Source organism: Protomyctophum bolini, assembly GCF_963924005.1.
Source record: "Protomyctophum bolini genome assembly, chromosome: 17".
Taxonomy (NCBI): Eukaryota; Metazoa; Chordata; class Actinopteri; order Myctophiformes; family Myctophidae; genus Protomyctophum; species Protomyctophum bolini.
The window spans coordinates 12,971,938-12,999,684 of record NC_137878.1 but is presented as its reverse complement, the minus strand read 5'-3'; the positions used below and the strand labels follow the sequence as shown (position 1 = coordinate 12,999,684).

General features: G+C 42.9%; 1 protein-coding gene across 1 annotated transcript in view; it reads left to right on the top strand.

Annotated features, from left to right (window-relative positions):
- The window catches only part of trappc9 (trafficking protein particle complex subunit 9), a 285,531-nt gene that overhangs the window by 50,271 nt on the left and 207,513 nt on the right, over positions 1 to 27,747 (top strand). Inside the window, exons 13-16 of the mRNA XM_080787679.1 lie at positions 6,646 to 6,731; positions 13,987 to 14,113; positions 16,935 to 17,067; positions 25,187 to 25,350. Of these exons, the coding sequence (XP_080643805.1) occupies positions 6,646 to 6,731; positions 13,987 to 14,113; positions 16,935 to 17,067; positions 25,187 to 25,350 (510 nt within the window). The remainder of the gene's footprint in view (positions 1 to 6,645; positions 6,732 to 13,986; positions 14,114 to 16,934; positions 17,068 to 25,186; positions 25,351 to 27,747) is intronic.

Below are 27,747 nucleotides of genomic sequence, written 5' to 3'. Positions count from 1 at the left end.
TCGTTGACAAACTACACACTGCTCTCCTTTGCGTCTTCAGCAATGCCAATGCCTGCCAAGTGTCAAGTCGACGGGATGAATGGTTCTGGAGATATGCGAAGGACATGCACGGATGCATGCATCCATGCATGCATGCATATAGTATGCATTCCCTTGAATGTATATAGATGGAAGATAATAGACTTTGAAGGGCTGAAATTGGCCCTCATAGACAATTTGCAATTACCCACAACTGAACTGCAGATTCGTAAAAAACAAACAAAAAAAACAAAGCCCCGTCTCTCCCTTTCCAGCGTGTTTTCGTGACTGGGAAATCAAAGGGATTTGTATTCTGTGGTAGACAGAATATATGAGTGTATTTTGCTCCTCTTGGAGACATGCTATAAATCAGATTGACGTGGAGATGTAAAAAGGGTTATATTCTCTGTAATGGGAGATTGTTTTCCCTATAATTGCTATGAGACTCTGTTTTTAGATACCAGCCAAGTCTGCCACTATCCATTCCTTTGATATGGTTAATGGCTTCTCTGTTACAGTGCTACATGTGGCATATAGATATACAGGGAAACATAGGAAAGTGTCTTAACTATAATATAGTTAAGACACTTTCCTATTACTGTGCAGCACAATGGAACTATATTATACAGTAGTTCCATTGTGCTGCACAGTAATAGCCGTTGTTTCCTGCTTGAGATTCTGGATTCATGAATGTTTTGAATGAGCATAGCTACTTAAACCCCTGCATCCATATTTTGCGAAAACTAAAGGTCAATTTATATGCTTTGAGCAAAATGTGAGTTCAGAGCGTTCATAGTACTGTCCACGAATCGCTGACAGTGTGTAGTTTTGCGCATCTCGCCATTTGGACACTTTTGTGAACAGATGCCCCCCTAACAACCACTAGGGCATAAGTAGCGCAGGCACCCGTCCAGAACGGAGGCACTACAGCTGGGAATTGAACCTGTGGTGATGGGCGAGTGATGGCCGCCCTCCTTTTACTTCAAGCCTCATACATGTCTATTGATTTGCTATTAACAGTGGTTCTTAAAGCACTTTCTGGTCAATAGTCAAATTCATATTTATTTGGCCCTGGACCCTGTACAAACTCACAAGCTGTTGTGAGCTTGTGGATCGGCTATTTGCGCATGTACACAAACAAGCAGCTGTGCAAGCCTTGGCCGTTGACTGGAGGTAAATGGGGGCCGTGTGCAAAGATCCTGGTGCTGGGGATGACGGAGCCGTTGCCTAGCAACCGGACAATGTTAAAACCTAATTTTCAGCTAAACTGCTTCATATGGTGTAAAAGTATATGGGTATGAATATATACATATAGCTGGCAGAAAAATACCCCATAGCGGGGGGGTACGAATATACTGTATATGTAGCTGGCAGAAAAATAATTAAGTAGAAGCACTTAGTTACTTTCCACCACTGATTTCCAAGTCTCCCTTGGGCGAATCTGGGTGGGGAAGTGATTGTCATCACTCACCCAACACCGCTGAAGTGCCCTTGAGCAAGGCACTGAACCACCCACCAACTGCTCCCCTTGGAGCTAAGTGGCCAACAGTATAAGACTGTGGTTGTACTGGTCAGCTCCCAGGTTTTAATGTGTGTGTCTGTGTGTTTCTATGTGCAAGGCATTGCTGAAAATGAGCACTTGTGCTCAGCTACTACCCTGGGTAAATAAAGGATGAAAAAAAAAGAACGGCCTAGAGGATGGCGTGTTTCAGCCCCGGCGGGTCAGACTCTACATAATTTATAGCACATTATGTAGTATTTCAAAGCGAGGGGAGAGCAGCGACGATGGTGGTGTTCAAATAACTTACTTCTTCACCTAGACAAGTGGAATTACTGTAACTGTCACACTACACCCGACAGTTCCTTTGTACACTGCTAGTCATTTTTAATAACGCTCGGCTGTCACATGTATTACAACTGCCATTTATGCTTTTGTTAAGCGACAGATTAACTTCCAAGTGTGTTCCAGACAAATTCAAGTCAGGGATAACAACCAGTTTAAGGTCTAATAATAATATCGAGTGAAGATATAATTAATGTCCTTCTTGGGCTATAAGATGTCACAGTGTTATGATGCAAAGAGTATAAATGGAGCAGATTTTATCAGTCATTGCGAAATGTTATATTGCGTTTTAAGTTGATTGGCCATTAGTTGTTGTTTTCTGGACAACAAGGGTGCATGCAGCTCAGGTGTGCAGTTTTTTTATCAATTACACACCCCATGAAGCCTTGAATTTATGGAGATGTTTTGTTTTTGACGCATTGCTGAATCAGTGATTTGACGGCCAGCTGTGTTTCGGAGACTCAAAGGAGACTATTTGAGTGTCCTACCGGGAACGGCCGATCATAAAATAAAAACTGTTTATTTCATTTCTTATCCATCAAAAGGCTATTTCAGTTTTTGTTTATTTTATTCTGTTTTGGCTTTGAGTTACGTGTTTTTCAAATAGATTTTAAGATTGTGCACTTCTTTACAAGGAACATCAGGAATCAGTGGTCTCTCCCACCCCCCTCCACAGGGCGAAGCAGTGCACCAACGCATTATGGTCATTGTTCAGCAATCAAGTCAAAGCAATAGTCAAACACACAAACTACATAATGTTTCTGGCCATAAAGGGTCAAAATTCCAAATTGTGCTACTGTTATCTACTACAAATACTATTAACATTGAGCGACTGCAGTTTCTTCCAGCTTGTGAAATGTTCCTTTAATTAGAGGGAAAAAAGTAGAGAAAATAGCAGATCTCCAAAATCACATTTGCAACCACACCCATACATCTGGCATCGGTCGGGCTCTATAGTTGCAAGACTGCTGTGGCGTGGTTGGCATCAGCTGTGTTTTCAATCTTCTCTAAGTGCCATGAACTGTAACTCTGCACAGCGGTGAGCGCGGGGATCGTATGAGCATTTGAAAGCAGTTGCCGAGAGAGGAAAGCAAACTAATTGGCCAATTTAAAGTATGCTACCTTTTTGATTACGTGGTTAACCAATTCTGTACGGGAACCCCTTTCGTGTTTTAAGCATTGTGTTATACTTTAGCTGTTTTTGGAAAAATCGTGAAAATGTGCCGCAAATCTTTGCTTTTTTGTTGCAAGCTAAAACGGCTGTTTATGAATCTTCTGAATGTGTGTTGTTATGGATGTACTATGAGGTATTGCTTAGCCTGGCAAACCATCCCCGGTCGCGTGAACACACTTTATCCTGTGCCTTCTGCAGACCTGTCTGGCCCCCCGAGCGCTGTGGGATGGGCGTTTTGCGGAAACCCAAAAGTGAAGAGCCAATCATCTTCTGTCAATCACAGGGCCCCTGAGTGCCAGACGCTGATATGCTCTTCCACCTTGTCGTTTCTGCGAAACGCCCTACACGACGCTTGGCGCCAGACCCGGTCTGGAGAAGACATGTGATAAATGTGCATTCACGCGACCGGGAGGGTTTACCAGGCTAGGCTATTATGGCTAGTTTATCAGTCGAGTAATGGTGTGCTACAGTATGCTAATAATAACAGTGAAATGACTGTGTACGTGAATGTTTAAATTCATTCAAGCTACAGTATCTTATGGGTTTTTAAGCATGCTTACTGGTGTTTCTGTTAACACTTATACCGCCATTGGCTGAGATCTAAGTCAATTGAAGCTCATTATTTAATAATGCATCGCTGTCTGAAACTTGACTGAAACTAACATTCGTGGTTGTTTGTCACATATAACGCAAGGCAAATAGCTAAGTATGATACATTTTTGCAGCGTGCGCTACTCTGTAGCAGGCTGGAAATGGGTCTGTGAGAGTGTTAGTCCAGGGCTAATTGGAAATATTTAATTTGAAAGTCAATATTATGGTCGGATCAGGAAGGGGGGAAAAAAAGTAAAATCTGCCCACAGGGAGTTGTTATTAAGAATGAATGATGTCATAGATAAGGCATAGATGAGTCGCCTAACAGACTGGTGGCCACATGAAGTCAGGAATCCACACGGAAGCCACGCTGTTATTACACACCCGTCTTGTTTTCATTCAAGCCTCGAGTCTTAACTCACTGTTTTCTCATTTCTCAGTTCCCGTGAATGAATCAATGAATAAAGTTGAGAGAGGAATTTGGAAGCTTCAGCTTAATGCTGAATGAGTTGAAAAGCAGGGGGCTTTGGTCGTGTTTGACTGCCTTCATTACGGCTCTGGGGTCGCTCTGTTTCACATGCATGTTTTATGCTTCGTCGCTCCGAGCCACGGCACAGCGAGCATGCATTATTCACTATACAAGATTACTGTGGCACAGAGTTCTGCGCCGTCTTCCTTCAGAACCTTTGACAGCGGCAAATAGAACCAAATGGACCCTTATGGGTCCATTTGCTTCCCTTTGTGCACTTCTTCTGAGTTAAACTGAAACCAGTGAGTTAACACTCCGATTGCCCGGGGTTATTTAATCTAAGACATGATCTGTTCTTAGAATTGGACGGGATGATATAGATCAACAGTTATTAACATTTTAAGATTTTCGGTCTCGTCGCCAAAGGGGGGGGGGGGCATTTCCGATGACGTCCCACTGTTACGCTACATTGAATGTTGCGCAACAGGCACTCCCAGCCTGTGGAGCGATTTGATCGGCTTTGATATCAATAACCTCCGTCTTTTTGATAAAACTTCGTCCTGGGCGCTGGATTGTTACTAATTAGAAAGGACGGTGAACTTCGTCCTGGGCGATCGGGGTGTTAACAGCGTCCCAGTGTAAGCGGCAGCTCTTTCTCTGCTTCCAGAGAGAGACGACCCCGCGTCAAGCATCGTGAGACGTTCTCCGAAATGACACTGCCTTTTACTATCTGAATGCTGGACTCGGTGCGGCGCTGAGCTCCCCGCGCAGCCGACACTTTGACTCAAAGCCTTTCCAGATGGCGTTTTAATGTGGAGGCTTCAACGTGACGGAGGCTCATGGAGCCACCGCGGGGCCACCTGAGGAGTTTGGACTGAGGGAGGGTCACGGAAACACGATGGCAACACTTCACCTTTTTATTTTATTTAATTTTACCCTATCATTTCCGTGACACATTTCACATTTTAATTGGCCCGTGCTATGAGAGCACACCTCTGAGGCAGACCTCATTGCGTGTGAGTGGCTCTTTTGCAGACGTTGACGTTATTACCGCACGGATACCTTTCATTAGAACTGTCTTTTAATTTCCCACGGTACCCCGGTCGCAGTTCGCTCTTCGTAAATTTCTTTGGGCCACGTGCATATTTCCATGCGCTCTCTGTATAAAAATGAATTTCTGGCAATAGACTCCCCAAATGGACTGAAGGAGGTGAAGTTACGTTTCAAAGAGATGGGTATGGCTAGAGTAGGACCCAAATGGATTCTCGCTACTTAAATCTTTTCAATATACCATTCCCATGATTCATAGAACCTGACTTGGAACACGGCTGTGCAAATTACCCCACGCAGGCCTGCGGGACTTTCCGTGGAAAAGTAGCGCTTCATAAAGACCCGAGTAGGCTTAGGCTGCTGCTGCCTTTAGGGCCCCAGTTTAATTTACAGTAGACCAAAACCAAAGCTCGACGGCTTTCCTGTGAATATCCCGTGTTCCAGTATAAGAGAAACATGAAATATGTGGCTTAGAAGCTATATCCATACTGTACATCACTAGAGACCCTTGAGTTGGAGCCTGAGATCACACAGTAAGACTCTCCGAAACCTAACGTGCTCATCACATCAACCCCGCATGAGTTGACTCTGAATGGTAATCTCTGAGATGGATCCTGACAGTAGCTTTTTTCTTTTACTTGCCTGTGTAAAATTGTGTTGGAACTGTTTAACCCATTTTGGGCGGGAACCCCTTTTTTGTGTTAGCAATTGATATGTTATGCTTTAGCTATTGAAAGATCACACCCGTGTGAACTGAGTGGTGCAATCCCCCCACCACCTCTCTTTTTCTCTCTCTCTCTCTCTCTCATTAGCAGGCAGCAGGCACAGCACTATCCCTCTCTCTGTTTTCTGTTTCTGGCGCCCCCTACTGGTACTAATAAGTCATATACTCGTGCTCATGGCCACATAGGTACAGGTACACGGACATTGGTAAGCTGGTTGTAGGAGTGGTTGCACCACTCAAAAAATAGCAGATCTACAAGCTCATAGAGCTTGTAGGTCTGCTATTTTTTTTTAAATTGAAGAACGGCTGACATAGAAACATAACTTTTTCAGAAAACTGTCAGGATTTAGAATACATTTTTAGAATCTAATCTCAGGTCATAACGGGTTAAAATACAGGAGATGCTTAATGGGGATTTGCACACAATTTAACGTCTGATGCTTTTTTTGCCACAGCAACGTCGGCACATAAAGTGGTCGGGCTTAAGGCATATGCTAATTAATTCACCATTTGACTAAACGCAAACGTTTTGGTTCTAAATGATTCACCCACTTAATGTGCTAAAATCTACATTATTTTATATATATTTTTTTTTGTCTCTTTGAAGTTACATAGCCCCAAGCACACACCACTGTTAAATGTATCAATTTATGAATTACTGCAGCAAAGTCTAATGTCATGGTTTACTCCCCTAAGCTCATTAAGTTCAAACTGGTGGTAATGACTGTAACGCTTTCCTCTAATGCCCTGATGTATCACTCTCTTCCCTTTCCCAGAGTTCCAGTGGGTTCAGGGAGACGTTTGTGAGGTTCAGCTGATGGTCTACAACCCCATGCCCTTTGAACTACGTGTGGAGAACATGGTCAGTATTATGTCTGAAAACATCCTACATCCAGCTATATGGATATCCAGCGTTTATCCCGTGGAATTTGGGCTGTACAGTACATCTTTTCTTTATAAAACCTTATCAAAGCCTTATTTATACCTCATTGCCTGCCTGGAGAATAGCCAAACTGCTACAGTAGCCCACTGAGTTTGTACAGTAGATTGTGCTATTTTAGTTGAGCAACACTGTTGTGCAGCAAAGGATAATTTTTTTTTCTTTTTTAAACAGCAAAGGATTTTTTTCTTTTCTTTTTTAAACATATGTTTATTCATTTTCTTTTTTCAATATTTTCAAATATTTTCAACAATTGACATATATTCTTTTTCCCCCCCACATCCCTCTGGCAGCACAAATACAAACAAAATCTTATCACGAAATGAATTGACAATAAATACAAAACAAAAATAAATAAATAATGACAAAACGAAAAATAAAACGAAAAACGAAAATAAAACACATTACATACAGTTAAACAAACAGATTCACAATGTCCATCACAGTTCCCTACCCCCACCCCCCAGCTGACTACTCAGTTAACCACTATACATCCAAAGCCTCTTCAATATCACCTCGCTTAATGAAGTCCAAGAACTTCTCCCATATCTTATAGAATACCTCAGGTTTCTTCCTAATTACATAAGTTAGTTTCTCATGTGCCAAACTGGTTGTTAAATTCCTCATCCAAAAGCCGATCGTAGGGGCATTGACATTCTTCCAACATAGCGCAATTGAGCAGCAAAGGATAAATTAACCATTAGAAGACACCGTCGACCTCCAGAATATCAAACTTCTGTCAGCACCAGGATCCAAACAGACCAAGTGATAATGCTTTGCCGTTATCCTTGATTACCCAATTACGCTCCCTAAAAGCTTTTCTTCTGACACTTATAATACAGTAATGATCGTATAGGACATGGGGAAAACAAGCTGCTGTCCTTTACTACGGACTTTAAAAATCCACAACCACACTTGTGTCGCAAACCCCCTGTAGTACCATTACATTTTATTGTTCCACACGCCACTTTGCTAGACCCAGCTAGCTCCTTTATTAAGGTGAGAGCCCATTCACGTTTCTCTCGGTCTCGGTGTAAAAAAGCAAGTCGCAAAGAATTCATTAGACACCAAGGAGACCAATATAACCTGATTGTTTAATAGCTGCTTAGTGACGACAACCTTTTAAGGCGAGTCGAGTACACCTTTCAACTACTTAGAACCACCCGGTGTTTCTCTGTTTTACACCTCTTCCTTCCTGTGTTACATCACGACCCGCTCCGCCTCCTCCTCTGCACACACGCACTCATGCACGTGCGTGCGCGTGTGCATCTGGGAGCCTGTGTGCACGCTCTCTCTCTCTGACGCGCGCTCTCCGGCTCTCAAGCACTCAAGTAAACAAAAACCCAATCACACACAGCAAAAAAATATAAAACGAGACCAACCACTCTTTCATGTTCACAATGTGAATGGTGTATGAATGAAATTGCATTGCTTCCTTGTGCAGACTTGGGCGTTTGTTTATCATGAATGCAGTGATTTGGGGGCAGCAGCGAAATGGACACAAATAAATATGACTAAATAAGAGGGATTGAGTGAGAGGGGGAGAAATCAGGTGCTGTATTCCAGAGGCACAGATGTACCACCTGCCAACAGCTGATGTTGCCTTTTAATTATTAGGTAGCCTGAGAGCACATGGCTGTGCAGGTTTTGTGTGCAGGCCATTAATAGAAGGGTGGGGACCAAAATGTACTATGACAGGTGTGGTGGACTGGGGGTGTGATTCAGCTGCACGTTAGTTGTATTATGTATGCTTTCACTGCACACGCCATTCGGTGGTGAGAACTGAGCGTGCCGTGTACCATAATTATTATGCTTTCACTGCACAGGCTGGCGTTTGTTGGTGGCAACTGACCTGAAATGTGAACGTGTTCCAACTAGCGATAATCTGCAAACGGTCGGCGCACTTGTTTTCTTGGTAAATAATGGTACTATTGGGGTGCCCTGGTACACACTACACAATTTAGGCATTTAGCAGACACTCTTAATATGGCTTAATTCGCTGTATGTTATAGAGTGTAAACCTACAGGATCGAGTGACGGCTGTAATGTGTGTTTGAGCATGTTCCATATCATCTCGATTGTGGATCTGCTACTTTTGATGATTTTGTGTGATGCTTTAGTTTGCTAAAGTAGGGCGTTAATTTACAAAATAAGTTCAAATATCTAATATATTTCTGCCTGACAAGTGACGGCAACCGGTTTGGTTTCTTTCTTTCTTTCTTTCTTTCCCTACTCCCTAAAAATCATCATGCTGTCCAGGAGAAACACACACACATACCCACAGCACACCAATGAAACGCACACATCCAGCATATACACTCGATGGGACATGTCATTAACTCCTTCCCCATCTGCGGTTGGATTGATCACAGTACAGATGGAGGTTATGATCCCCCCCCCCCCAGGTCGCTCTGTGGCAAGCAGCTGGCAACCTCAGTGGCACCGATGACTCGTCACCCGCGAGCCGCACCCCGCCGCACTTAACCCCTTTTGGGCAGGAACCCCTTTTGGTGTTGCATCATGTAATGCTTTAGCTATTTTTGAAGAATCGTGAAAAGTGACATGAAAGTGTCTGAGAAGGACTGACATAGAAAAACATAGCTTTTTCAAGAAAACAGTCTTTAGATTCAGAAGACATTTGCAGAATCGTTCCCAGGTCAAAATGGGTTAATGCACAGGCTGCCAAGAGCTCATCTGTGGCCCACACAGAGTGCCTGTTGTTGGGACGGGGATATCATCACATCATCATCTATCCACCGCACGTAACCCGCCACATCTGCTGCATCCTCTGCGTCTGAGGACATCTACATTTTAGGATGCCAATTTTATTATTGCAATCTTTCTGTAGCCAGTTGACTTAAAATTAGTGATGGGAGATTAATCGGCAAACACATCAGTATCGGCCGATTTGAGTTGTTTTTAGATTAATCGGCATTGGTTTGATTAATCAAATCGGTCTGTCTTTACAGATAAACAAGCCCAAAGTAACAGCTTGAACAGATCTACAAGCTCACAATATAAATATAAAGGTATTTAAGTTAAATCTGACTTGCCTAAGCCTGCAGTGCAGATTTACAGTACTGTACATGTATTTTTCAGAATGGACAAAATTATTATAAGTTTTCAATACAGAATGATATGATATATCGGTATATGTTATGTTATCGGCAATAACTGCAATTAATTATCGGATATCGATATCGGCCAAAATGTCTCTTTAGCGCATCCCTACTTAAATCCATTATCTATTTAAGCTATACCTAGGCTAAGTTTGAACTTAGTGGTGGTGGATCTGGCTCCAGGCATAACTCCAACCTTAATTCTTAAACCTCTAAATCGGAAGGCTCCACCTCCTAAATTATGATGTATTTGGCCCACGGATCGCCATCTGAAATTGTTTTGTTTCCGGGGACCCCCAGAAGATTTGTGTTTCAGGGTCCCTTAATCATTTCTTTCAACCATAAAACAACCGTTTCTCTTGTGAGAACCAGGAATAAATGATTGTCCTCACAAAGTCCCTTTATCAAATTCTACTGTACTCGTGGGGACATCTGGTCCTCACACGTACAGTGACGCACACACGCACGCCAATGGCACGCGCGTGTGTACACACACACACACACACACACACACACACACACACACACACACACACACACATAAATACTTTCCCATCCCCGTGTGGTCAAGGTGACCCTGCTGCAGTACAGAAACACTTCTTCTCAGTCTCCACACGACATCTGCTGTAATACACAGCTCTGCTTTGTGTCTTATTGATTCTCTGTTCAAAGTGGTGCATTTGCTTCCATGTTTTATTTTCGGACTGTGGGGGTGTGAAAATTCACCGGGCGGACTCTAAATGTCCTCTGGGCCCCCCTAGTACTAGGCTATACTAAGCTGGACTGTACTATAGCCTAGAAATGTTCATGTAAAACTATTGGTCGTGCACACAAACTATGTGTACATAGTGAATCTCTGCTGCCCCCCATTGATAAAACATAGGCGGCACAAATGTATTCAAATCAAACATATTCAATAATATAATAGGAAATAACGGTTAGTTGCAGCCCTCATCCATCCATCCATCCTTCCATCCAACAAAAAAAGGTCATCTCACATTGTGAGGACATGCATTCTCAATGTCTCAGCAAAAGTGTAGAGCTGTTTGATTTCACTGATATTGTATTTATTTAATGCAGGTTATCACAACAATAGAGTTGATCTCATGAGAATGACTAATCTGATCACACGTTTAACACTCAACTGTTATCTCTCCACCTACAGTAGACTGGATATATGCAACTATCTGTTCGGAATCAAATGTTAGGGTCCTTGACAAGAAGAAAAAGTTTAAAAACCTGCGCTGCTTTATCCCATTTAAGGTCCCCAACCACCGAGCGTGTTTTTCGGATTTTTAACGGCGTTTCTCCATCGGTTTTCCGGAAAACGCGCCCAGTGGTGCAACCATACCTTTAGACCTCAGGACGATTCTATAAATGTCTTCTAAATCATGACAGTTTTCTGAAAAACCCCATGTTTCTATATCAGTGGTTCTGAAACATTTTCATATCAAGGACCCCCAAAAATATATGTAATTGGCACCGACCCACGTCTGAAAATATGTTGTTCCAGGGACCACCCCAGAAGCAAAGACTTCAGTTCGCTCTGAAATAATATAATATATATTCAAAGACTTGCGCCACATTTTCACGACTTTTCAAAAATAGCAGACCTACAAGCTCGTAGCGCGGCACTCTGTGCCGTGCTATGAGCTTGTGAGCTTGTAGCTCCCAGTACTTCCCGCACGACTTGCCACACCCAAGCCCACCCAATGTTTAGGTATCAGAAAGCTAAAAAAAGAGGCCAGCAAGGACAAGTCATACTGGCATACTGTGTGACCGGTATGTAAAGCATACAGTATGTGATAATGTCAAACACATCATGTTATATCTGTGCTATGAAATTAGGATATTAACTGCATCATTGCTGTCCCAAGCAAAGCAAGAGGTTAAATATGCACTCTCACCTTTTGATTTGTAATTAGGTCAATGCATACCAGCTCAGACAACACATAATTAGCTTGCTTTGTGAATGGGCTAATCATTATTGTAAACTAAATGGGCTAATTAACCTTTTGGAGGCTGGACACAAATGAATAGTTTCCAATAGGTTAACATTGATATTTCAGCCATCCAATGAATCATGATCTCTCTGACGAAGGCATGACGCTGTTGAAATGACTGGTTCTCAACGTGGGGTCTAGGGACCCCCCAGGGTCCTCGAGGAGGTTCCAGGGAGGGTCCTAGACCATCGGCACGGTCATTGCCTAATCTCAACCAAATGTTCTACATCTCAATAGCAATACATTGATATTAACCCATTAAGACCTGTGGCTGATTCTATAAATGTCTTCGAACATCGGTTTTATAAAAAAAATAAATATATATATATATATAATATATATACTGTGTATATATATATATGCCAGAGTAATCTAGTAAGAGACTGGCATGCGGAAGTGCTCATTCTATCTCAATGGGATAGTTCCAATGTTTGGAACTATAGCCCATAGGCACCGCTTTGCGGCGAGATCAAAGCGTGTCGCCACTCTCTTACTATTCCACTGGGGGCAGAAAACAAACTAGCGCTGTAAAGCGACGCCGACTTGCTATTGGTTCACCAACATATGAGCCCGCCTCCCTGCCCCGTTCCCTTCTACCTAGGCTCCTCCCCTGACATCACTGAAGTCGGAGCAACGTTATTGGTTTAGCGAAATACAAGGTTCGCTCCCACTCTCATGCTTCTTTTTCTGCCAATGATCAAGATGCATCAGTCCAATTTTTCATATTCCATTCTGATTGGCTTTGTTTGACTTCCAAATTAGGCCGGCCCTTAGCTAGCCACACTAGCCAATATGGACCACACTGGATCCATTGGAACACATCTTCCTGAAAGGTAAAGGTTTTGGACAAATGACAGGGGCGATATGTTCTTCAACTATTTCCAGATATCAATGCATGACACATTATTTGAAAGCTTACAACGTGCACTTTAATACTATTTAGAGAGAGAGAGAGAAAAAACAGAAAATGTCCTTGCCCTACCTGCAGCACATTCTATCAATATAATCCCCCAGAGGCTGTCACATACAGTATAAGCCTGTACATCTCGGTCTGTGTGTATGGCCTACTGCTGCAGAGCATGTCGTCGTCGTCCCCCCCCCCCCCCCCCCCCTGTTGCGCGTGGGTATGAGAATCCTTTTCAATCTGTTCTCCTGGCGAACGTGGTCTCAGTGACACTGTTTCCTCTTCTGCTCACGGTGCGAACAAGAGCAATTTTCTCCATGGGAAATGGCTGTGACACGCTGAGAGTGATTTTATCTGCAGGACATCAAGGGTGGATTAGGATGATGGATTATACGCTGGAGAGCTGCTTCACACTCAACTGTTACCCGGGACCGGGAGACAGCTGCACACCTCTGTGTTTGTACAAGAGAGAGAAAAAACCAACAACAGCCCCATCCAACTTGGCAGCATGGGCTCTCCAAAAGTGTCAAATTAAAAATGCAAATTTCTGATTAATCATAGTGGCAAAAAAATTGCTTAAACGCAAAGTCGCCATTGATTGACTTTGCTCTGGCATTCTGTCAATTGTAAATTTTTCTTCAGTGAGATGTGCTTTCTCATTTCTTCTAGTCATACTTAAACCATACTTAAACCCAGTAAACCTTTCATTGAAGGTTTACTGGGGGGAAAATAAATATACTGCTAGACCAAGCTTGTGAACCCCTCCCCGAAACGGCTGTAAACATCAGAAAAGCTCTCAGCTAAATAATAATTCTAAATACTAAAAATGAGTTAAAGGTGATTAGACACAGGGCTTAAAATGCTCAGTCCTGGGGACGGCTTTCAGTCCTGAGGATTTCATAGCGGTCATTTAATGAGATCAGTGCAGATTTGCAAAAAAATCATTTTCAGTCTTGGGATATATATTTTTGCTTTAAGCTCTGTATAAATCCGACAGAGATCCTGTAAGTGTAGCCGATTTGCTCGTCCGTATATGACGTACATTCTCCTTTCATTGTCATTGGGAATTTAATGTTTGTGTAAGACTAAAATCTACACAAATTTTCCAAAAAAAAAGAGGAATCTGGCAATAAATCTCCTTCTCCTTTCAGGGCTTGTTGACCTCCGGAGTAGAGTTTGAGTCCCTACCTGCTGCCCTTTCCCTGCCTGCAGAGTCTGGTCTGTATCCCGTCACCTTGGTGGGGGTCCCACGGACCTCAGGCAACATCACTGTCAACGGTGAGACCAACACTGACACTGCTGCGTTGCTTGAATGTTTTGATGTCCGTAATTGACTGAACACGTTTTTTTTTAATTAACTTTTACTTATGCTGTAAATTGTACACTGTGCTATTCGGCTCCTGCTGAATGTCTGGCCAATACCGACAGCCCGCAGTTTGTTTTCGAACGTCTGCTCCTGCCCACAGCAAAGTTTGCTCCTGCAATATATTAATCGGGAATCCAAATACAAACAGAAAGGCACGATGAGAGAGAGAGAGAGGAGGCCATCATTTCACCATTTCAGCATCCACGGACAGAGACATCTGTTGATAACAGTTATAATAGTTGCACACCACTCGGTTCACACAGGTGTGAGTTTTATTATTATTAAAACTAATACAAATGTATAGAAAAGCAACTGTTAGGCTGCAGAGGATCCTACAAAATACATTAAAACTCAAAGTAAGTCCTTTAAAATGAATATGCATATTCAAAGACTTTACTTTATCTATCAACATTAAATCGGAAACATCACAACAGGCAACCAAATAAACATGTGCAACATAGAGATGCAATGAACATGATCAGCTGCTCCACTCAAACCGTATAAACGGTGTTGGCCGGGGGGGTCCCACACGGCTCTATATTTGGTCCTCTCTTTTCCCCCCTGGTTTAGACCATCTACAAGCTCATCCCAACATGCATATCTGCTAAATATTTAGTCCAGAACAGGTACGCCAGGGTTACAATTATTAGGTGATGGTATACTGTATGCTTTCATCTACTTTTTAACTCCATGCTTCAGGTGTGCTACCTGTACAACCGGATGATTCCAGATGGCAGATCTACAAGCTCACAACGTGTCACGTCTGCGACACGTTGTGAGCTTTTAGATTTACAATCTTTCAAACGTTAAAGCCTCTCGGCGCCCAGGCATTCTGTCCTAAATCCAGAAGAAGCTCTAATATCTCTGTTCCTCGGGGGTCTGGTGTACATGCGCGCACACACACACACACACACACACACACACACACACACACACACACACAGCGTGTCCTCAGCCTTGACTTCCACTTTAGAAAGCCGGTCGGGCACGGAGTTTTAATTGCATTTATTTTAATCGTCTCTAATCTGCATGTATCACTCACTGATCTTTGTTATGATGCCATTGCCCCAGGTTAAACGTCGACGGAGGCCAACGGGGATGACTATACTTTTCATCTCCCTTTTGAAGCCCGCTAACCAGCTGTCCAGACCACTGCTCCGTATCCCCCCCCCCCCACCCCCCCAGATAAATGAGCACTCTTTGTTCTGCTGTCTTAACCCATTCTGACCTGAGATCAGATTCATACGAGGTTTCCACTAGGACACACACTGGTCTGATTAATCCATTCTGACCTGAGATCAGATTCTAAAAAAATGTCAGTCGTTCTTCGATTTTTCAAAAATAGCAGACCTACAAGCTCGTATCGCGCCACTCGGTGGCGCGATATGAGCTTGTAGATCTGCTATTTTTCAATAGGTAAAGCATAACATGATGCTAACACCAAAATGGGTGCCCGGTCAGAATGGGTTAAGAGAGCATTGGGTAATTAGATGAAATGAAACACTACAAACAGTCCTCGACATGGAGTAACCTTTCTCTGTGCACGAAAGCACTTCAAGAACTTCTCTTTAGTTAATCGATTTCTTTGTGCCCGGCATAAGTCCTTCATCTCGAGTCATCTCGCAAGAGACGACTTCATTTTCATTTTTCTTTCTTTTTTTCTTTTTTTTTTTTTTTTACAGTATCCAAGAAGTCAAGTCAGTTACTGTTCTTTTCCACTGTGCTATTCATACCGAAGGTGCAGAGAAATCTCAATTGCGATCGGCCGGAAGGGCGTGCATTATTTATCTTCAGATCTCATTAGCACTCAAAATGAATACACACATTAAAATGGAATACAGGGGTGAAAAATGGGTTACAAAATCGTGGGATAAAAAATATATATTAAAAATGGATAAATACATATATAAAACATTGTACTGTACGAGTCGATATACCTTTTTAACGTGAGCTGGGAGCAATCATTAAAAAACATTGAACTCACTGCATCATTACAACAAAGGCATATATGCAGTATGTGATCACACAGAAATAAAGATAATGTTAGGACCTAAAACCTTTGCCAGTCGGCTGTCCTACGATTGAACCTGCCACAATCATTCACGTTTTTACAGTATAACACATTGATTATTTTGACGGACAAATACAGATCTATATGGGCACAAAGGGGACATACCATAGACAGACGGGTACAACGGGTATTCTGACGGGGTAATGGGGTACCCATTAAGACCTGGAACGCATCTGGGTCACTTTAGCGTTTACCCGTAACCACATTAACCACTATTTTATACTTTAGCTTTTGAAAAATAGCAGATATACAAGCTCATAGCGTGGCACTGAGTGAAAAATCTTGAAAATGTGTGCAAATCTTTAAACACTATTCTTTCACAGCAAATGTTTTTAACTCAAATATTTGCTGCTGGGGGGGGGGGGGGGGGGGGGGCTGGAACAGTATATTTTCAGATGGGGGAACGGGCCAAATACAGATAATTCTGGGGGTCCTTGACATGGAAAAGTTTGAGCCCCACTGATACGTTTTTTTCAGGAAACTGACATTTTGTAGAATCTGGTCTCGGGTCCCTAATGGGTCTATCCAGTTGGATCATACATTCCCAATGTGCATGGTTCCCGAGTCCCGACTTGCATTGTTCCCGAGTATAAGCCGGTGTAGTGCGGATCAATAACGTAATGAATCAGGCTTTTCACCTCTTCCAACAATGTCCTCCACAGGTTACCATACGTCAGTGTTTGGGGTGACCAGTGACTGTCTGCTGGAGGGCCTGCCCAGTGTGAAGACCAGTGGCTGTCTGGTGGAGGTCATCCCATCGCTGCCCAGGCTCCAGCTCAGCACCTCACTGCCACGGTAGGCCTCATGTAGTGTTGATTTTGACATACCATTTTGATTTAGTTTTTAGTCATGGTCGTTCGAATGCAATTGAATTTAGTTTTAGTCACACATTAGTCGTCTGAAATGTTTTAGTGCTGGGGCCGTTTGCACCAAGAACGAATACATAATATAAAGCTTAGTTTAGTGTTCGGATCAAGGATTTGTTGATCAAGGATTCATTCTAATTCGAGTTCTGTTGCACCAATTAATTTTAAGCATTGCTTAACAAACCAGTGATTAAATCCTTAACCAGTGATTAAATCCTTTGACTTTGACATGGATTCAACTTTGTTGTGTGTCTGCCATCTTGGATTTGCTGTTAATAAACAGGAATAACAACCCCCTTGAGCCTATATAAAGCCCCGGAAAGCCCGCTTTAGAAGTAGAAAAAGGATTGTGTTCCAGTGGTTGGTTCCATTTGGCGGTGCATTGTTTTTGTTTCCCACATAATGTAAATCAATTAGTTTAGTCTCACTAGTCGCAAGAGTTAGAATAAGAGATGAACATTATTATACCAAAACCATATGACAATCAGGGGTGCCACATTACTCCCACTGTATCGTTCCAAAACAGATACAATGAATTATTCACCTACTGTAATGCTGCGGCTGTGAGCTGTTCTATGTTTAAGTAATTCCAAACCCAACATGTGTCCATTGTTTAAGCCAGGGGTTCGCAAACTTCCTTAACGTTTTTGGCTGGGGACTCCCGGAAATGCTTTGGCCATGTCTTCACTTTCAGAAACTGTCATGGCAGCTAGCTTGTTTACTATCGAAACCACCTCAGTACCACCTCAGAAAATATTTGACTCTCCAAGTAAGTAATAACAGATACAGGAGTGTATACCTGCCCTTTTGGTTCCATAAGCCAATAATGCTGCTGTTCTGACAAAACTCTGTCTAATCACTAATCAGCACAACTGATGATATTTCTTATGTGACTGATCCATTCTCAAGTCTTCTATTAACCACTTTAGGAGGTCATATAAAATTATTATATTTGGGAGGTACTTAGACGAGGAGGGGCTGTGTTGACGCATTGAGTCAACACAGCTCTGGCTGTCTGTCCTAGCACCTTTGCGGCAATCCAGCCCGTCGTGGGCCTTTGGATGTTTTATTTTAGTTAAAGTACCGCTTTTACCAGTGATTTTATTTCTGTTATTGCAGAGATTGTTTTTATTTGCTCTATTTTCACGTCTTCTTTTAAGTAACGATGAATTGGGTTGTTATAAATGTATGTGTGTATATACAAAAAATATATATATCTATATTATTTTTTTAAGTTATATGGATAAAAGCAAAAGGGGGGTGGGGGTTTAAAACATTTTATACTTATATATTTGTTTTCAAATAATGTTCGAATTAAACTTCAAATTCATTCATTCATTAACGGCTAGGTGTGCTGTCACCATCAGAAGGGGGCTCAAGTACCACCGGTTCGGAACCTATCTATCTGTCTATCTGACTTCTTCAAAATAAGAGCCACTTGTAATGATTAGTCAACACTAGTTTTATTTCTAAGTAGTGCTTACAGGACGTTAGGCACGTTGGGTGCCTGGCTCAGCTCAGCTGAATGTTATGTCAGGAGGATGGATTTCTACATTCCTGCCTATCAGCTGTCGGTACGCAAATGCGCTTGGCATGCCTTTTGATCTGTCGCGCACAGAGAGGACGCAATGCCGTCAGCCCGCTGTTCAGTGCACGCACTGGTACCGGCGTACCAGTTATGTGCAGGCCTCTTCATAATGTACTTTCATACCATAGTAAAGTTACATAGAAGAAATGCATTGCATTTCAACTGTTTTATTTCATCAATATTCCGGTCCTTGTTTCCCGACTGCCCGATGACGTAGTTATTTCTGCTCCGACCAGATCAGAAACGTGAACATCGTATTGATCCCAGGCTACTGTTCCTGTCATTAACTTGTTCACACACAGACGGTGGGGAAGGCAAGGCACCAACCTGCTCATAGGGAGCAGTTAGGGGTTTAGTGTCACCAACCTGCTCATAGGGAGCAGTTAGGGGTTTAGTGTCACCAACCTGCTCATAGGGAGCAGTTGGGGGTTTAGTGTCACCAACCTGCTCATAGAGAGCAGTTAGGGGTTTAGTGTCACCAACCTGCTCATAGGGAGCAGTTGGGGGTTTAGTGTCACCAACCTGCTCATAGGGAGCAGTTAGGGGTTTAGTGTCACCAACCTGCTCATAGGGAGCAGTTAGGGGTTTAGTGTCACCAACCTGCTCATAGGGAGCAGTTAGGGGTTTAGTGTCACCAACCTGCTCATAGGGAGCAGTTAGGGGTTTAGTGTCACCAACCTGCTCATAGGGAGCAGTTGGGGGTTTAGTGTCACCAACCTGCTCATAGGGAGCAGTTGGGGGTTTAGTGTCACCAACCTGCTCATAGAGAGCAGTTAGGGGTTTAGTGTCACCAACCTGCTCATAGGGAGCAGTTAGGGGTTTAGTGTCACCAACCTGCTCATAGAGAGCAGTTAGGGGTTTAGTGTCACCAACCTGCTCATAGGGAGCAGTTAGGGGTTTAGTGTCACCAACCTGCTCATCAGAAGCAGTTAGGGGTTCAGTGTCTTGCTCAAGGACACAGCCAGGAGGAGCCGGGGATCGAACCAGGAACCTTCAGTGATCTAGACCTCCTCTGTACTTCCTGAGCCACTGCTCCCTATAACGTTCTTTTTTTCTTATGAATTTCCTGGAGATTGTATTCTTCTGTCATTCACAGTGCATGAACAACCCAAAAATGGAGAAAATACGGTACTTGATGAATTGCAGTTAATAAGAGGCCAATTTTAATAACGGCAAAACTCTATATAATAACTGACACAACTCTTAGGGTATACGGTACGTATATAATCTGAGTGTAATGTATCCAGTCGTTTCCACAGTACTTCCAAAACACATGCATTTTTCTCAAGTCTGAGTGGACAATAATGCCTGTAGTTACATAACACTTGGATTGCATGTCGTTAAACTTGGCCCACTATTTACTGCAATTCATCAAGTATTCTCCCTGTTCCTGAATTCCTCTTTCTCTGTGCACAGATAAAAGCACTACAAAATCTCCATGAATTCAAGGCATTGCGGGGTAGGTAATTGATAGAAAAAGTTATTTTGGGGTGACAACACGGTTGTCACTATTAAAAAAGTTAACAAACATTTGCAAGGAGCAGCTGTGCCAGCTAAATTTATTCATGGAAAAGCGTGCGTGCGTGCGTGCGTGCGTGTGTGTGCGCGCGCGCTGGTGTGCTGTGGAATTTTTTAACTAGTAGGGCTGTGTTTTAATGACGTCACGTGCACGTCACATACACGCGCGGGGGTAGGTAATTGATAGAAAAAGTTATTTTGGGGTGACAACACGGTTGTCACTATTAAAAAAGTTAACAAACATTTGCAAGGAGCAGCTGTGCCAGCTAAATTTATTCATGGAAAAGCGTGCGTGCGTGTGTGTGTGTAGGGCTGTGTTTTAATGTCACGTGCACGTCACATACACGCGCGTGCATGTGCACATAGCCACTCAGCTCGTGATAGTTATATGATGGAAAACCAGCTATTCTAATTATATTTCTTATTATTTATTTCCATTGTAAAAAAAATAAAATTATTCATTATTTTCCTTTTTAGTTTGATATAAAATCCCTTTGCATTGTATACTCACATGCCTTACATTATTTTGCTTTCAAAACCGTGGTTTTAAAACGAGCACAAGTTCAGGTCAGGGATAAACATGTGAGTTTCAGGTTTTGAGCTTATCAGTAGGCCTACAGTATACTAGTATTTAGTAAATGAGCAGTATGCTAAATGGAAATAAACTTTTGTGAATAAACCAACATGTAGGATAGGCTTCAATTAAGCTTTGAGCTTCAGCCTAAGCCATTTCGATCAACCAGATTCTTTTTTGGATGTACAGTATAATGTTTATGAATTCTGTTGATGATCACGCTATCTGCATGGCCGTTTATCCAATGTAACCGAGAGCACGTGAAGTGACTGAAGTGAGAAGTGAGAACATCCAGGTAATGTTATGCAAAGCATAACAAAGGAGCCAGCCAGATATAGACGGCACCACCGTTTGCTTTGTTGTGTTGAGCGCGCCGTCGTCAACTCGCATTGTCGTGCATGTGGGTGCTTGCGTGCAGCATCAGAACTACGTGCAGCCCTACCTGTTTGCGTGTGCGTGCGTGTGTGCGTGTGCGTGCGTGCATGTTTTAATGCGAACACAAATATTATATCAGGGAGGACCCTAGGTAGGTGACTGGAGTACCCCAGGGCATCTATGTACACTATGTACGCTTTGTTCGTCCTTCAACACCAAATCTCTCATCTACAAAGCGCTGCAGCGCTCGTAGAACTGCTATTTCTTTTCCCAGAATGTTCACCCCGGAATAGGAATGCTAGGGTTCATACTGTTACTGTGAGATCTGTGACAGTGGTGTCACTCACTTCAGCAAAAATGTTTTTTTTGGTTTGAAGTAGCAGATAATCTCTCATCGGAGAAAGAGACTTTTATCATTCCATGTATCGGCACAACAGACTCCTCGATACAACCACCGCCGCTAAAACTCTGTGTATACAGTTAAAAATGTATTGTATTCACTTCAGCAGAGGAGCCTATTATACACCCTGGGTGTCAAACTGGCGTCCCGCTGGCCGTTCGGGTGACGGGTCAAATTCGTGCGGTGAGATGATTCTGAGGAAAACCAATACATCCAACCATTTATTTATGTAGCCCTTTTGAACCTGCCCTCGCTGCTTGGCGGTGCTCTCTCCGTCTGTCTGCTCTCTCCTCCTTTCTGGTGAACTACTTGTGTTGAGCATAGTGACAACAGTCTTTCTGCTCTCCCCTCCTCTCTGGGAACGTACCTATGTTCCCACTTAGAATAAACCTAAACCAGAAACCTAACCTAGTAATTCTAGTAAGACTAAGTAGCAACTTAGTCTTAGTGTTACTTTTAGTATCAAATTCTCATTTAAGCTCAGTCTTTGAACAATCCATTGAACTTTAGGCCTGCCTAGGCTACTTAAACTATCTAGTCTTAGCCAACTCAAAATTAACACTGGCATACAATAAACAAAAACATAATTGCTCAGACTATTCAACAAAGATGGCAAAAACAAACATTCTTTGTTCTGTACTTACATACAATTGTATAGTACAATACACTGAAGTGAGTGATGTCCTTAAACCAGAAACCTAACTAACCGTAAACCCTAAGGTAAGTGGGGAACATAGGGATGACCCCTCCTTTCTGGTGAGCTAGTTGCGTTGAGCATAGTAACAACAGTCTGCCTGCTATCTCCTTTCTGGTGAGCTAGTTGCGTTGAGCATAGTAACAACAGTCTGCCTGCTATCTCCTTTCTGGTGAGCTAGTTGCGTTGAGCATAGTAACAACAGTCTGCCTGCTATCTCCTTTCTGGTGAGCTAGTTGCGTTGAGCATAGTAACAACAGTCTGCCTGCTATCTCCTTTCTGGTGAGCTAGTTGCGTTGAGCATAGTAACAACAGTCTGCCTGCTATCTCCTTTCTGGTGAGCTAGTTGCGTTGAGCATAGTAACAACAGTCAGCCTGCTATCTCCTTTCTGGTGAGCTAGTTGCGTTGAGCATAGTAAAAACAGTCTGCCTGCTATCTCCTTTCTGGTGAGCTAGTTGCGTTGAGCATAGTAACAACAGTCAGCCTGCTATCTCCTTTCTGGTGAGCTAGTTGCGTTGAGCATAGTAACAACAGTCAGCCTGCTATCTCCTTTCTGGTGAGCTAGTTGCGTTGAGAATAGTAACAACAGTCTGCCTGCTATCTCCTTTCTGGTGAGCTAGTTGCGTTGAGCATAGTAAAAATAGTCTGCCTGCTATCTCCTTTCTGGTGAGCTAGTTGCGTTGAGCATAGTAAAAATAGTCTGCCTGCTATCTCCTTTCTGGTGAGCTAGTTGCGTTGAGCATAGTAAAACAGTCTGCCTGCTATCTCCTTTCTGGTGAGCTAGTTGCGTTGAGCATAGTAAAAATAGTCTGCCTGCTATCTCCTTTCTGGTGAGCTAGTTGCGTTGAGCATAGTAAAAATAGTCTGCCTGCTATCTCCTTTCTGGTGAGCTAGTTGCGTTGAGCATAGTAAAACAGTCTGCCTGCTATCTCCTTTCTGGTGAGCTAGTTGCGTTGAGCATAGTAAAAATAGTCTGCCTGCTATCTCCTTTCTGGTGAGCTAGTTGCGTTGAGCATAGTAAAACAGTCTGCCTGCTATCTCCTTTCTGGTGAGCTAGTTGCGTTGAGCATAGTAAAAATAGTCTGCCTGCTATCTCCTTTCTGGTGAGCTAGTTGCGTTGAGCATAGTAACAACAGTCTGCCTGCTATCTCCTTTCTGGTGAGCTAGTTGCGTTGAGCATACAGTAACGACAGTCGGCAGTTGCCTTGCTGGATCAGTGGCGCTGCTGCTGTCTTTACCCGTCTCATAACAGTCCTCCAGCTTGTGTAAACACAAACGGTACAATAGACTGCATGCAGTTAACCACTTAAACTCTCTATTCTCACTAAATACAGAGCCAAGTTACAACTCTACAGTTCAGTTACAGACCCACATCTCACATCTCCACAACAACAAGTTGCCGTTGCGAAGGAATTACGACGACATCAAACAACACTAGTATGGAGTGGAGGAGGGACCAAACTGCAAGCAGTTCCAAGTCAATCACACCAACATGCTTGACAATGGAACACTTTTAACTGTTAATTCAAATTGGTATTGACGAGTAGATGACTCCCTGCTGCGTTTCCTCCTGGAGATGTATCCACACACAAACACACTGTTTTGACAAATGAAGGGACATGTGCGATTGTGCGTCTCCCATGATGTTATGCAGAGATAGCCTGGCGACGCCCGGCATCTCAAATTACTTGAACGTTCATGGAATACATTTTTACAGCTGATGCATGCGTAATCATTCATGGACGGTAGCTTCAGACACATGGTGAATTAGTGCTGTGCAGCTGTGCGCTGAACTGCGACATGTGAGCAAAATGAATGGAACACAATTTATTTTGTAGATGTCATGGAACGTACGGTAGGCTGTTCTACATTTCTCTCTGCTAATGATCATTTTCAAATGGTTTATTATAAGAAGCAAAACAAAAATAGCACCTAGCTCTCCTCACAGTTTCCTTGTAGCCTATCACTGTAATACTGATCATAAAAGTAATCAAACTAAATGGGTAAATTGAAAAAAATAAACCTAGTTTCACCCGAAACCAAACTAGTTTCACCCAAAACTAGTTATTTTTTTTTAGCATTTACGTGCACGTGTTAGCTCACGCACAACAGGTGCGGCCTGCATGAAGTCCTTGCTGACAGCCTGCTGTAGGAGAAGCTGGTGCAGCAACATTACTGTCTCCTGTCTGTCCGTCGGGCTCCCCTCCCATGAGCACGGATAATTGTGCTCGTATTGATGCCCGGCCAAGCCTGAAGCAGTGCAGATAATTCAAACTCACAGTCTCTGTATTGGTGGGCATTAACTTTACCCGGAAGCCACCTGCTTTTTTTTATGCTGGCAGTTCAGTGTCTCTGCTAGCTGGGGAAATCAATCAGTGTGTGGTATCTATAAAGCACGTCATATTACACATCAAATCCAACGCTGCCAAGCGTTGGATTTGTCTTTTATCGTCTTTTCTGTGAAAATGTCACCTGGCATCCACCTCGATGTTATCAGATTTAGAAAAAATACATTTATTTTCTCAGGTTGTGCTTTTGGTCAAAACAAGCTGTATTCACTGGCACTTAACTAAAGAACCAATGATCGTGTTTACAAAATGTATTTTAGACGATCGTCTGCTACTCCAGACAGCCTTTGTTTACATTGTGGACTTGCTGTTTTTACATTTATGTTCAATAAACTATTCAATTCAATATTCAACACATTGTGGGTCCCGTATAGGTCGACAAAATACAGTAAAAACTCTGGCTGTGGCGGCATAATTTATTAATTAATGACTGGCAATCAATGCGTTTTTTAAGGGAGAGCGATATAAGCAGCATGCAGTTTGTCATGCATGCTCATGGCTTCACGGCGGTGCTGCTAACTAACCAGTATGTGTACTCCTGTGGCCGCAGGTCAGCCCACACGCTGCAGCCCATGTCCAAAGAGGAGCTGTCCAGCAGTGTGTCCGTCCAGCTGTTCAACGGAGAGAACCAGGAGCTCCACATCACCCTGGAGAACATCGGCACAGAGGACATCGAGACGCTGGAACTCGCCTCCAAGACAGTCAGCACCAGAGGTTGGTGGTGTAGCACGTCTGACATAATAGGACCGGGTGAAACTGGTGGCTGGCCTGTCTACCTGAGAGGCATTCATTAGGAATAATTAACTAGAACAGTGCTGAGTTTGACCAGATGAAGAGCCTTGGCTCGAAACGTCGTCAATACTTTATTTTGTAGCAGATGAGTGTGCAGGTTTATTCTTTCTTTTCTGTGTTGCTAAGCAACAAGGAAATTAACCGGAAGTGAACTTTTTTTTTTACCGGAAATGAACATTTTAATACCAGTGCATGTGCTAAGACTGGGCTTCTAGATCTTCTTCTTTTTTTGGGGAATCGTTGAATCGGCTTTAGGTCCTAATGGCTTAACTGCTAAATTATGTTTGTACATGCTGTACTTAATACAGCATGTACATTCCTGGTGTGTTACTGTAAGTCACTTGGAAACATGTCAACAATGTCAACCTTCCTATATTAACCACCTCAGGTGTGTTTGGTTTAGTGATTTGTTTCTGGATCCTTCCCTCAACCATCAGTCTCGTTCCTTATTGGGCAATGAAAAAAGCCTCAGCAGTCAAGATTTCATTGTAGCAGCAATAACAACAATAGTAACACTTCGAGATCATTAAAAAACACTAAGAGTGTAAGGAAAAATAGGAAAGTGTGCACATTAAGCATTTGAGATGCTTGAAAGTGTTGTGCGCAAGGCTCCTACTTCTATATTCCTATATGTACTGGATGTGCTCACAGCGCTGAAGGCTGAACATGTGCAAGTATTGTATATGGCTGAAGTGTTTTCTAATAATAATCAAAGTAACTAGTACATTTTCAAATAAATGTAGTGGATTAAATGTACAATATTTGCCTCTGAGATGTAGTGGAGTAGAAGTATTGGAGATCAGAAATACTCAAGTAAAGTACAGTACTTAAGTAAATGTACTAAGTTATTTTCCACCACTGCCAGCTGTGAGGTTCCATCCCATGTGCATTGCAATGGGAGTATGCCAGTCATGCACTGGCAGTCAGCGCTGGCAGTGGGAATACTTCAGGGAGTACGACAAACTAGCACAATGAAAAGTGGGTCCTGATGTGAACCTCATGTGCTGCCTGGAACGATACTGAATGTGTACTCGTCTCGCTGTCACTCAATCTTTTAGTTTTTGTCTAACGCAAAGCTAACGTGGAACAGCGGCATTTGCGGAAATTATAATTTTCTCATTCTATCTAGTGTTCTCTTCGACGTCTTTTGCGCCTCCCTGTGTGTGTTTAGAATAATGACATATCTCCATAACCAAATGACACCACCCGGAAAATGCAGAACACATTTATTATTATTATGCAAATTAACCGTAAAGCTGATAAGCATACTCGGATATGTTTTAACACCTAGAACGCCCAGGGCGAAGTATCTTTGTCTTTTCTATTAGTAACGCCCGACACCCAGGACGAAGTATTGTCCAAAAGACCTAACCTTAACCCTCTCCCAACCCTTCACGCACTCCTCACCAACCTTAATCCGGTCGTCTTAACGCACCCCTCACTAACCATAATCCGGTCGTTTTAGCGAACCCCTCACCAACCTTTTTAAAAAAAATATATATTTTTTTATCCCACGATTTTGTAACCCATTTTTCACCCCTGTGTGTTAATCATCTAATGTGATCCTGGGCTCTACACATCCTCCGCCAACCTGGGGAGAGCAACGGACTTAACTCATGCTTCCTTCATGCTTGAGTGTCCAAGTTGCTCCTTTACACCTGACAGGGGGGAGTTTCCCTGGTTGGACGTAGCGCGTGGAATGAACACGTTATTCCAACCAGTTCCTTTCCCCTCCATCAGGCGCCCCGGCTGGCCAGGGGGAGGCAGTTTAGAGACCAGGATTACTCACCAACCTTAATCCAGTCGGACCAATGCTATGTCCAACCAAAGTATGCCTCCCATGCAGATTTACCATTACCCCTATATTTGACACAATGTTTTATTTCTGGGACCCCAGTGAACCAAATGGTGCCATATGCAATGGTTTGGTTCCATATGTACGGTACACACTCGGAGTTACAGACCTATACGGGTCTATTATATTCTTTAGAGTACCTCAGGGTTATGAAATGGACCATACGGTATGGGATTAGGAGACCAGTTAAGATTAATTTATACCATGCAAAACAGCCCGGTGAGACAGATTGTTAGGCTTATTGACGTAATTTGGAACATCTCGCAGGCTGTGAGCCATTTGGCTCATACCTCCTGAATTTTTGAGCGCTCACACCATGTCATTAATGTCTCACAGCTTTGATTGGTTGACACACACAAGCTGAGTGTTGGGTATTAAATGGCCAGCTTGCTGTGGCTTGTCTCGCACGTTGCAAATTAGGCTTTGGTTACTGTAGCTAGGAGCCTTTTGAATGAAATGTGATT